Genomic DNA, 12,933 nt, shown 5'->3' on the forward strand with positions numbered 1-12,933 from the left:
CATGAGCACCGTATTATTCTGCTATTTTGTAGGGGCATTGCAATCCACCAATATACTAACACTGAATTTGCCTTAATGCAGAAAGGGGGGTGGGGGTGGTGGATGGGGGGGGGGGGGGGAGCATTCTATAGAATAGTAAAAATACTACTACGAGAACAAAACACGTAGATGGATGAGAACCATCGCAATGTGATGTCCATCCTTACACCCCGGTGCTGCATGGTGTTTACCTTGAGATAGCGGCTGACAGTGATTGGAGGAGAGCGGTGGTAGTTGCAGAAAAGTACTAGCACCAGCAATACCCAACAATTTCTGATGCCTAAATTCGATAGCCCTTTAAAGACTGCAAAATACTCCCTAAATATGCTAAACAGGGCAATCCTGACTCTCCTTAACTTTCATTTATTATCTGTATTTCTTTTTCACTTCCCATGTAATCTATAAAGACACATTGGCCTGCAGCCCGATATTATTCTGCATGAGGCACATGAATTGCAGACATTAGCCTCTGTGTGTGAGCTGATGAGTCAGCAGTGTGTGAGGGATTAGGATACAGAAACGCGAAGCGCGGCGTCATGTCCCGTCCCGCTCGCCGTACACGGTCGCTGTCAGCGCCTTGTGGCAGCCGGAGCCCGGTACACGTAATCACTATCTGTCTGTCGGCTGTGAAGCCGTGAGGAGCGCCAGCATGGACCGGGGAGGGATGAAGCACCGGGAAGGGCGCCCGGAGATGAGCGGCTACAGTGTGTACGAGGAGGAGAACGATCGGCTGACCGAGAGCCTGCGGGTCAAAACCAGCGCACTGAAATCTGTGAGCACCACTGACCCTCCCGGGCCCCCGTACAGCATCCTAGTGTCAGCTATAGGACTACAGCCCCCAGCATGTAACACAGGCAGCCTGCTACTGCAAGCGACACGGAGCATGCTGGGATTTGTAGTTCATAGGGCCTTTTGGTACTTCTTAACTCTGCCTCAGTCCCACAACAGCTGGTAGTCCCAGATGTTGTGGGACTACAAACCCCAGCATGCCATGGCCACATATGCTGTGACATTAAGTAGCCAGTGTATTAAAATTATGATAATCATTAATTTGTTTTCTGTGTTGTCGCAGGCTGTGGCGGTGCAGCATCCTGGTTAGTTCATGGTTGCCTACCTGACCCTCTCCTTCAGGGAGAAAATGCTCTGTTCCTGGACATCCCTGGTAATGTTTGATTGCCATCACCTGTGGGGAGCTAGGTAATTTATAAGAAAGGTGTTTCACCACAGGTGATGGCAATCATACATTACGAGGGAAGTCCAGGAACAGAGCATTTTCTCCCTGAAGGAGAGGGTCAGGTAGGCAACCATAGGTTACTTACCAAGCAACGGAAAGCTTGTTCAGAAACATAATACCACCTGCGGGTGGCGCAACACTTACCTTAAGTGCCTTCATGATGCCAGACAATACGGAATGGGTAAAAACTGGAAGACCGGACTGGCTCGTCGGGATCCCGACTGTCGGGAGTCCCATACCACACCCGTCACAGGCATCCCTCTTCAGAAGGGACACCCCCCGGACAGGCACACTCAGAACGAAATGGTGCAGCTCAATGAATGGGGATGTGGTATGGGATCCCGACAGTCATTATCCCGACTGCCCGGAGTCAGACAGCATGGCGAGCACAAAAAAGCCCCTTGCGGGCTTGCCACGATGTGGGCACGATGGCTTGCTATGTGAGCCACCTATTCTATTCTCCCTCTATGGGGGTCGTGGACCCCCACGAGGGAAAATAGCGGGTGGCAGTTGGGATCCCGACGTCGGGTAAATGATTGTCGGGATCCCGTCCGGCACCCCCTGTGACACCTGTCACCAGGGAGATGAGGAGGGAAATATTCAAGTCTCCTTGTATGGTCTGTGGATGTAGTAAAGAAAACAGAAGGGAGGTTGTAATCTCACCTTCCCTATGTCTACAGTTGTCACAGGCACGCCTGTACGGGACAGCCCCCAAGACCACAACAAGCAGGACACTGCAAGTTCTGGAATGCAGAGTTTGATGTATGGAGCTGGTCAGGGTCCAGTTTTTACCTAGTCCCCGTTCTGCGCAAGTTTGGCCTTTAGTGGTTTACGCATTATCTTTTCCTTGATTTACTATCCACATAGACATATTTGGAATAGTAACCTGTGGCGAGCATCTATGTTTGTACTGATGGAGGTCACAGAACATGAAAGAAATAAGATTTGGCCCGAAACACGTGTGTCAGCCTTATGACCCTAATAACTGACTGTCTACCGTGTCCTTTCATCACGTTATTCCATTCGGGTTATTACTAAGGGTTATTTTTTCCCCGCGTTGTTTCTGCAGCGTTAGAGCAAATACCAGCAATAAAGCGAGAAAAAGTGCATTTTCATATGTGTTTTTTTTTCCTTTAAAATAACATATTGTAGCCTTTAATATCATAATTTATCAGTGAAATAGATCATGCATTTTAATGATCCTATTATAAGTAATAAATGCATTTATGAAGCACAGTGCTGACACAGCGCTGTGTGCTGAGCGGTCTAACATCGCTCAGAATGCTCAGCAAATCTCCACGTGTGTAGGTTGATGAGCGTTCTGAGCGATGTTAGACCGCTCAGCACACAGCGCTGTGTCAGCACTGATCTGTCAAGGATAATATTCTCCGGTGTTTAGGCCCCATTCGATTCTGAAGTACCGTATAGAGAAGAATTCACACAGGTGTGGATGGAAGTGAACCCATACACATATACGCAACAGTTTCTTGTGACTACAGCGTCTGTCGGCTGAGGGGCAATTCTAAAGGCCCATACAAACTGGGCAATTTTGAGCGGCTTTCAGCTCAAAGCCGGCCAGTGTGTACGGCGATGAGCGGTGATGCGTGCTCCCGCATCATCGCTGGGAAAGCTGCTCATCTGCTTGTATCACCAGCAGATCAGCGTCTTTGTGGATGGAACACTGCGCTATGCAAAGCCGCTGGGCAAAATCGCCCAGTGTTTTAATACTTCTGGGTAATGCATGATCATTGATTTAAAGGGCTACAGGGTAAATGTAATTACCCAACAGTAACCGGAAGTGTTGCCAGAGGGACAACGTTTTATTTTAGTATTATAACAGCAAAACCGTAAGTTACAGTGCATTACCATAGAGGACAAGCACAGGGCACATAACCATAGCTGCGTCAGCAGATAGCACTGAGAAAAGTATCAGGGTGGCAGAAAATCACAGCATTTAGTGCCATAGAAGATGGTGTAAGTAAGAGAAAAGCACATGAGGGAAGAGGGCCCTGCTTGTGAGAGCTAACATGCTATAGGGGAGGGCCATAGATGTTCGAACCCCATCTTTTGGAAAGACTGACCCCTTTTTTTATTTTTTCCCTTTCTCTCCCTTTAGCTGTCTATTGATATCGGGACAGAAGTTAAAAATCAAAACAAATTTCTGTCTGAAATGGTGAGTATTGCACACCAGGGGTGGCAGAACGATGGAGGATTGAGGAGTAAGCTTGTGCCACTTAGGAGCCTTACAAGAGATACACATCACAGTCATCTCAGAAAGTTAACTGACCACTGTTGCATGTTGGCTGATGTATGTGTCTGTGTGGGGTTTATGCAAAGTAGGTTGTGTAAGCTACTGTACGCGGGATATTAAACGTTAGGCGCGGCCATGGAAAGGCTGGGCGTACCCCTGCGAACGCAAACATGCCGATGCCTGCTTGGAGCGGGCGTCTGACATCACATAATGTCCGTACCCAGCCTGAATTCAGCCACCTGTGGCCAGAATAAAAGTTAGTTTAGACCAGTGGGGGTCAACTAATGGCCCTCCAGCTGTTGTGGAACTCCACGTCCCAGCATGCCCTGCCACAGATTTTAGACTGACTTTTATTAGTGAAGGGGAGACAATGTATTAGATGGTGAGGGACAATCCAATGATATCTCTCCCTTTCTGGATGCATGCTAGTGAGCAGATTTGGGTTGCAGGGGGGCGGGTGGCATTTACTGGCCTTAAATACGGAAACATATGCATGTAGGCAGCATTGGGTACATTGATCAAAGGCATACATTACCCTGTTCCATTCTACTGTACGCATATTATTCGGTAGACAAATCTTGTGGATATTTTAGTCCCTTCCCAGTTTACTTGTTCTCCTAAAGCAGTGATTCCCAAACGTTTCTGAATCACGGAGGCCTAGACTGGCAGCATTTTTTTAAAGGGATCCTAGTCCAAAAAATTCTCATTGATAAAAAAAAAAAAAAATTAATTAATGAAATTGCGCTTACCTGTCACCCTTAAGGTGCCCATACACTAGAAAGATTTATCTTCAGATCTGGCTGGTTGGAACAAAAACATGGTTATGGATGAGTGACAGTTTGTCAGTTTTCCAGCATTTCCAAGTAAATGGTCAACTGTCATTTGCTCTCATCCATAACCATGTTTTTGTTCCAACCAGACAGATCTGCAGATATATCTGCGTGTGTATGGCCACCTTAAGGCCCAGGTATGTGGTGGTAGACATAGTTGTTTATTTAGCAAGATAGTTGACAGGATCTGATTAGTTGCCCATAGCAACATCAAATGTGGAGTCTAATTCCCAAATTCTCCCTGAGGCGGCCTTTTAGCACTGATTTTCCTCACAGATCCCTGAAGCCAACCTCTGGGTGTTAACGCCTGAGGTAAACCATCTCTTTCTCACTCTAGATAGGAGTGTCAATGCTTATTCTATTCATTTCTGAAATTATTTGTGGAACCAGTTACAGTATATGAAGTTTTAGACCAAAAATACAGGTTCCGCTGTTGCACATCCCTGAGTGCCACCACAAATAGCACTGCCTGCCTGGGATGTCCCTGTTATCATGTAGGGTTTCTCTCCTGCATGACTGCTGCCATTTTGCTGAGCGTACCTGTAACTTGTATTTAGGACTGATCTCCTCTTATCTTCTCTCCAGGACTCGGATTTTGACTCGACGGGTGGTATTTTAGGGGCTACAATGGGCAGACTGAAAGTGCTCTCCAGAGGCAGCCAAGCTAAACTGCTTTTGTACATGATGGCTTTTTCCTTCTTTGTTTTCTTTGTCATTTACTGGTTTGTGAAGCTCAGGTGACATATTTTTTATTTTTTATTAAAAGTATGTGCCACTTCTCCAGCCTGATTCTTATTGTGTAGTAGTATACCGCTCAGTGCCGACTGAGGGGGTGCGCCATTTGCGTCTGATTATTATATGACTAGACTTACCAGCAAAATGCAGGTCCGCTGTGCAGTTATCAGGTTCCGAGGGCGTGCTGTATCATTCCAGTAAATGTAAGCTGAAGAGGATGACGATGACAACTTCCCGTCTGTGAGTTAATGATCCAAGAAGGTCTATTGGGAAATACTCCGTTAATCTATTTCTAATAAAGAAAACATCACGGAAGTGCAAAAGTGAAATGAAAAATCTTTTTTTATTCTTGGATATTGCCGATGCCACTTTATATTTTTCCTGGTTTTTTTTTTTTTTTTTAAGAAAATGTTATTGCAGATAAGATTGTTGTTAATTTGTAGTAAATGCTACTGTACATTAATATTTGTAACATTAAATAGTACCTTTTAACATTGTAAAGATCATATGGTTCCTTTATTTTACTCATTAACAGGGTGTATATGTATGTATATATATATATATATATATCTATATATATATATATATATATATATATCTCTATAACAGTACAAAACTGTTACCTGACGATGGGGGCTGTGGACCCCCGAAACGTTGTACATTAAATCTCCGTATTACAAAGACCCGTGAGTGCCGTTTCTTTGGTCATCCCCCGGGACCCACTTGCAAACTATTCATCCGGATAAAGGCACCAGGGCAATTGCTTTCTTCAATTGGAGTGCCAGCTCGCAGCAACTATTTCGGAAATTTTCTGACAAAGGTATTAAAATTTCCGAAACTGTTAGCAACTCAGCTGCACACGGCTCCAGCTTCTTTGTTATACTGTCAAGACCCCATCGAGTGCCGCCATTACCGCTGCATGGACCCCACCGCACACAGCCCATTCAATGAACGGACCACGCTGCCTCCCCTAGTTGACATCTGCCGCATCACACTGTGCTACCCTTCCCTGTACTCCTGGATCCTGACACTGGGAATCCTCGCTGTGCAGATGGGAGCAGCCCCCCGGTGTGTGCAGGTGGCACTGTAAGCAGAGATCAGTCAGGCGGAGCTGTCACCCGGAATTCAATGAATGTACCCCGCTGCCCGATCCGGCGCGCTGGCAAGTACCAGGGGAGGTGGGGTGCAGGACAGGTACGCAGCATGATGTTGAACTTCGTTGCCCCTGATAAAGGCGGCCATTTTGATGACCAAACCATTATTCATGATGAAGCACTATTTTGCACTTTCCATTTTAGTTGATCTGTCCTACTTAAAGTGGAACGTGACAACAACACAGCTGTATCAATTTTTATGATCAATGATTGTAATATCAGCTGTGGGTCAAGGTACACATTACGCTTTCACTTAATACGCAGAAGTTCATGATGCCTCAGTCTTTATAACCAAGACCTTTATCTTCTGTGTTTGTGAGGAATCTGGCTTCTGTACCACTCTCATGAAAGTCCTAAGATGGTGCCCTGAACAAGGAAACAAAATGGTTGCTGTGTTAGTTTGGTGATTCTCAGCAATACACATGAAAACTAAGTCTGCCAGGAGACCGTCTAGCTTTTACAGCCAATTAAACCACATATTTCTCTCAGTACATTGTCACTAGTGTCGCACACCTCTCCGGGCTCTGGCTGGCCGAACAGCTGGTACCTTTCCTGTCAATGCTTTTATTTCATTAGGGACTGAAAATAATAAGCATGGACAGTGTGCACAACAGGTCTCCGTGTAATTATAGAAGGTAACATTGCAGGCTCAGGGAGTTAGCAGTACGGATTTTATAATGAGCCGGGCTACACCGCAGTTCACTACTAACTACATTGGGAAGACTCTTGTATTTCAGATAAAAACCCTTATGAGAGAAGACTTAAAGGTAGAAGTTATGCTAGAGGGAGAGTAATGAACTCCGGCTGTCAGCGTGCATAGAAAGCCATTAACTGGAGTCTTGTATACACAGTGGCAGACCATCTATTTCATGTCTGGCACTAAATAAGAACGTAATATTTATTTTGTCAAGAAGTTCACTGAAAATATAATTACCTCTAGCTGGGATTGCGGATGTATTAGAGCAGGCATGTCCAACGTTGGCCCTCCAGATGTTGTGAAACTACACATCCCAGCATGCTTTGCCACAGTTTTGCTATTAGAGAATGCTAAAACTATTGCAAAGCATGCTGGGATGTATAGTTTCACAACATCTGGAGGGCCAACGTTGGACATGCCTGTATTAGAGGAACGTTAAATGTAGCACTACATCAGCAGTACCATTCCAGATTGGGATTCTCATCTGTCCATTTACAGCATACTGGAGCCATTGGATATCACATTACTATGGGAAGAAGGGGGGGGGGGGGTATACAGTATTAAACTTTATCAAACTCTGGGAACAAAATTCAGCATCAGTTGAAGTTTTGCAAAGATTCGCACAACTACAACTGCTGTCACAATCATGTGTCACACCCCAGCTCCACAGCAGCGGAGGCTGCACGTGGCCCCTGCGCAACCTCCGTACTAACCGCAGGACGCTGCGGACGGGAGGTATGGGCTCCCCTATTGGTGTAAACGGGTCCTGGGTCGGACACTGCTGGTGAACACAGGTCTCACCAGTGTTCAATCCAGATTATTTCCCGTGTTGAATTGCAGGGTCTTTGGTTTAAACCGAGCCCCAACCCGGGTCGACCCAGCAATAACCCGGGAAATGTTCTTGGTGTAAAAAGGTATTAGTAAATTTCCACCATAGTATGACAAATATTAGTCAGATGCCTAGTAGCCTATCGGTACGTATTTGGACCATGAGAGTAAAGTCACAGGAGCATGGACAGAACGTCCGAGCTCCGTACAGGTAGCAGCCCTGGCTGACATCATACCCAAGTCTCAAAGCTGCCTGGAAGCAGAGGGGGAGCGATGCAATAACAGCCAATACAGTAATACCTGTCCATTATAATCAGATTGCCCAGAAATACTGTATCAAGTTAATGAAATGTTATCTTCATGATGGGAAGGGTATGGGCCATTGGGCCGACCACTGAAATAGATAGACATGGCTAAGCATTTGGTTGACAATGGGATGGTCGCCATGAATTGTTGACATAGTCGAAACGGACACCATCTGAATGAACTGCTTCTGGCATGGTGGTTCGCTGCGCTCGGCACACTATTATATTCTCCCGCCATAGTGGATGGTACGGTATGAAATACCGCCTGTCGCCACATGTCGGCCCCAAAAAAATGTGAAAAACCTAATGTCGACCATTTTGACTGTCGACCTAATCCTTGTTTTCACCTTCCAACCCTGTCAACCTTAGCCATGTCGACACATTTCATATGTCAAGCTTCAGTGGTTGATGCTATGGATTCAGTACAAAATCCCGGTGGTCGGAATCCCGGCGGTCGAAATACTGACGCTGGAATTCCGACTGCCGAAATAGCGACAAGTGGGGCTGTGGATCGCCCCCCCCCTTGCGGGTTTGCTGCACTCGTAGCGGGCCCGGTGCCTCGCTACGTTTGGCACACTATTTTATTCTCCCTCTAGGGGTGTCCTGGACATCCATAGAGGTAGAAATTGCCGGCATTGCGGCGATCGGGATTCCGGTGTCGGTATTTCTATGCATGTCGATCTAATGACCATATCCGATAGGAAAACATCTACTTTTAAAAAAAATGTTCTGCCGCCAAAGTTATATGGTTTGATCTGGCCAATGGGCCTTATTCTAGTTCACTCTTTCTGACAAAATCCTTCTTAGATGGACAAAACCATGTGCACTGCAGGGGGGCAGATGTAACATGTGCAGAGAGAGTTCGATTTGGGTGAGTTATTTTGTTTCTGTGCAGGGTAAATACTGGCTGCTTTATTTTTACACTGCAAAATAGATCTCACTTTGAAGTAAAACCCCACCCAAATCAAATTCTCTCTGCACAAGTAACATCTGCCCCACGTGCAGTGCACATGGTTTTTTGCATCTAAGAAGGATTTTGTCAGAAAGAGTGAACTAGAATAAGGCCCAGTATGTTTTGCCGGTGATAAAGAATAGGTGCAGCATTATTCTACTTAGAGCAGTACAGCAGATGTCATAGCATTAACAGGAAAAATCTGGGTATAAAAGTGCAAATGTCAAAGGAAAAAACTTCCGCGCTTAATAAGTGAGAAAGTTTTCTGGAGTAGAACATAAAAAAAGGACAAAAACATTACAGGATTTATTACACAATCATCGCTCTGTTCCCGAAATGGCAAAACCTTCCTTCTGTATAACGGTACTTTTATGATTCCAGGCAAGCTGCCCGAAATACCACAGATAAGTGTCTACAGCAATTACTTTGTGCCTGAGAAGTTAGATAAATTCTAGGAAATATGTTTAATATCAGTTCAGTGATCATTTTTAAAACCAGTAGGTAGAGCAGAGCAGCGCGGGGTTCACATTTAGGAAATTCTAATTAAAGTCAATGTTTTGCTTTACTTGTACAAAGTCCTATCTAGCTGTAATTGTAGTCCGTCATGCGTCAGCGACCGCAAACGTGAAATGTTTTGGAGTTTTTAAATGCTAGAAATGACTACAGTAATCCGGGGGACATAACAATTAATGACACTTAAAGGACTAAAGCCCAGTAAAGCCAAAAAACAAATATAACAATGAAAAATGCGACTATGCCCAGCGTGTATGAACAGCGATGATCGCATTCATCGCTGGGGGAAAAGCCACTCAGTGCATACACACTGAGCGGCTTTCCCCCTGCCCGGCGCCGATGGAGGGGGTGAGGACGGCTTTGCATAGCGCAGAGCTATGCAAAGCCGTCCTCAAAGCCGCTCATCTGCTGGTATAACCGGCAGATGAGCGGCTTTCCCGGCGATATTGCGGGATCGGGCAGCAGCGCTCACCGCTCATCGGTGGCCAAACACACTGGGCAGCTTTGAGCTGAAAGCCACTCAAACCTGCTGTTTTGAGCGACTTTCAGCTCAAAGTCGCCCAGTGTGTATGGGCCTTTACTCTGTGTTATACAGTACGTGCACTAGTCATTGATAAGGGGCTAGATTTACTGCTGATATGGGTGGTACACCCCAAATCGGACAGCATCTAGCAATTCAGTTAGATCACTGTGGGGCGGTGTAAAGTGGGTCACTCCAAATCCTAACAGAGATTGAAAGACCAGTAGCGCACGCAGGGGGGGTTTCTGGGTACCCAGAAACCCCCCAGGAGTCTAAGGGCCTTAGGCTGAAAGCTGAGGGTCTCCTCTTTCCATGGGTACAAGAATTTTAAAAATCGGCCCTTGGGAACCGGAGATATTTGACTTCAAAGTAGTGGTCCCCATCCAAGCCTGTTAATTGCTCTTCCAAGTCAGATATTTCAGGTTCTGTCTGACTCAGAGTTTCTCTGAGGGTATATTCCAAAAGCTGGGACTCTCCCATATTGGTGGACACTAGGAGCTTGTCTCTACTGTTCCCAGAACCAGAGATATCAGCCTTCCAGCAGCTGGTTACTGCTCCAGCTCCACACACCTGGTATGTAGTTTTATATTCTCGTTGGCAGATTGCTCTGCCTCCTGAACTCTGATCCCCTAGTCCCCAGTACCATTTGGTAGGTGGGATTCTCTAGTTTTTAAATCCATTAAAATCTAATAAATGTATTTCTGGGAACTGGAGATATCTGCAGTCAAGCAAGCTGTCCTCCCACCAGAAAATTATGAATAATATGCCCACTCCACTATACACCCCTCCTCTGCATATTAAACATCCTCTACCACCCTGGAAGTTATGTGTCAGGGCCCCTTCATTTAGCCCAATGCCCTCTTCTCCCACCCCATCTCCCACCATCTGTACAGTAAAGGGGTAATTAATGGAAATTACTGATCCAGGCCCTACATGCTGAGCAGTTGATATAATACCCCCTACCACCCGGGGGACATCAAAGCTTCCCCCACCCCTACCGCTGGAGGATCAGTAGTGGCCCCAATACATTGCTATGCCCAGGGGTCTACACTGCTGTTGACGCCCCTGTATGTATATATATATATATATATATATATATATATATTGGTCTATCTATAATACTTTAAATGACCCGGCATATACTGGGTCACCTAAGTGTCCATCTCTGTGCTTTGCTCCGCCCCTCTGGAAACCCCCTTCTGAAAATCCTGCGTTTGCCACTGAAGACGGACAACATCCCATCTTATTTAGGAAATTGTGGGCCTAATTCTAGTTCAAGCGGTCCCCGGCGTATTCGCTCTGGGGACTGATTGTCACAGGACGTCAGCCACCCCTCCCGTCTTCAGGAAAAATCATTGGATGGTCGGCAACCATCGAATGTTTTCTCCTGCTAGCGGAGGCATGCGAGGGAACAGAGGCACTCTGGGTAACAGAGCGTAACTCTGTGTAACAGAGGTAACAGAGGCATAGAGCTTAACTCTGGGAGGCAATGGAGTCATCTGCCACCGGGCTCCTGCTCTGAAGGGGGCACCTCTCCTCCCCTGCAAGTTTTTAATCTGTTTATTGAAAGCCATCTATATTGCTTCTGTGGCTGACTCCCCATCGTAACATCATTTTTGCAAGTATCACTCACTTTTTAAGAACCCATGACCTGTCTTACTGAAGACAGACACCTTACTGATTGAGCTATTTGGGGGGCACCAATATTTATCTTGCCTCCGGGCAACTGGGACGAACTTACACCACTGCAAGGGAATGTGTTAGCGACACAGCATGTCTTTTACCCATAACAGCTGACCTATTGTAATAATTCCCCCACAGGTAGTGGCTAATGGAAAGCCAATTGTCAGAACAACATGTTCCATATACTGTATGTATACTTGGAGCTTCCACAGCACAAGGGTTGAATACTTACGCAGGCAGCTTTTTTTAATGGGAAATCTGCAGACTAGATTTAAATGATGAGGTTGAACATTGGGCCTTATTCTGGGTTCCCTCCTTCTGGCAAATTCCTTCTCAAATGGACAAAACCACGTGCACTGCAGATGGGGCAGATGTAACATGTGCAGAGAGAGTTAGATTTGGGTGGGGTTTTACTTCAAAGTGAGATTGCACTTATATTATGCACTATACTGCAGTGTAAAAATAAAGCAGTCAGTATTTTCCCTGCACAGAAACAAAATAACCCAAATCAAACTCTCTCTGCACATGTTACATCTGCCCCACCTGCAGTGCATATGGTTTTGTCCATCTGAGAAGGAATTTGCTAGAAGGAGTGAACCAGAATAACCCTCATTGTCTTTAACAACCTAATAGTTAACCACTGTTCAAAAACATATAGTTTGTACAGACATATCTCTATTTTTAGGAACAGAATACTTGTGCATGCGTGTGCGTATATGTATGTGTGTGCGTACGTGCGTGCGTCTATCTTATTTGTTTTACACATTAATCCATTCCTTATTCCTTTAGATGTTTCAATAGCTGATTTAACAGCCCGCTACCCAGGGCCTTATACTATTTGGACATTTATCAAATTCGACCAAGGAAACACTATTAATAATAAGAAGCTGTCTGTTTATACAGGTGTGATATTTAAGTTCTGCCTTTCTTCTGATGAAGGTGATGCTATTACCCCTTCAGGCTATTCCTACACCTTTGGTTGAGTCTTGGGATAATGCCAGACCTTTCTGCTACACTTCATTTACAACAAAAACAGATTGTGAATGTAAAACACTAACGAACAATTAGCATATTTCTTACAGCGCGGATAGCTTTCAGCGCTGAACGAGAGCAGATTATAGTACAGATAATAGTCACCTTCTGCTGGGGAAAGTGCTGTCATCAAAGTCATCGTGATCAAATGGACATTTAA

General features: G+C 45.4%; 1 protein-coding gene across 1 annotated transcript; it reads left to right on the plus strand.

Moving 5' to 3' along the window:
• The first annotated feature begins 568 nt into the window (after positions 1–568).
• On the plus strand, positions 569–5,133 carry BET1 (Bet1 golgi vesicular membrane trafficking protein). The gene is made up of 3 exons (XM_083189444.1): positions 569–811; positions 3,390–3,446; positions 4,940–5,133. Exons 1-3 carry the CDS (start codon positions 689–691, stop codon positions 5,093–5,095), a joined length of 336 nt encoding a protein of 111 aa, XP_083045570.1. The 5' UTR covers positions 569–688; the 3' UTR covers positions 5,096–5,133.
• Positions 5,134–12,933: the final 7,800 nt, after the last annotated feature.

This window comes from Crinia signifera, chromosome 5, assembly GCF_055691185.1.
Source record: "Crinia signifera chromosome 5, ASM5569118v1, whole genome shotgun sequence".
Taxonomy (NCBI): domain Eukaryota; kingdom Metazoa; phylum Chordata; class Amphibia; order Anura; family Myobatrachidae; genus Crinia; species Crinia signifera.

What these genes read in the sequence shown, in the direction of transcription:
- BET1 (XM_083189444.1), top strand. Translation starts at nt 689, where the DNA reads ATGGACCGGGGAGGGATGAAGCACCGGGAAGGGCGCCCGGAGATGAGC. An exon ending in AAACCAGCGCACTGAAATCT is followed by an intron (nt 812 to 3,389) that starts GTGAGCACCACT and finishes CTCTCCCTTTAG; the next exon opens with CTGTCTATTGATATCGGGAC. An exon ending in ACAAATTTCTGTCTGAAATG is followed by an intron (nt 3,447 to 4,939) that starts GTGAGTATTGCA and finishes TCTTCTCTCCAG; the next exon opens with GACTCGGATTTTGACTCGAC.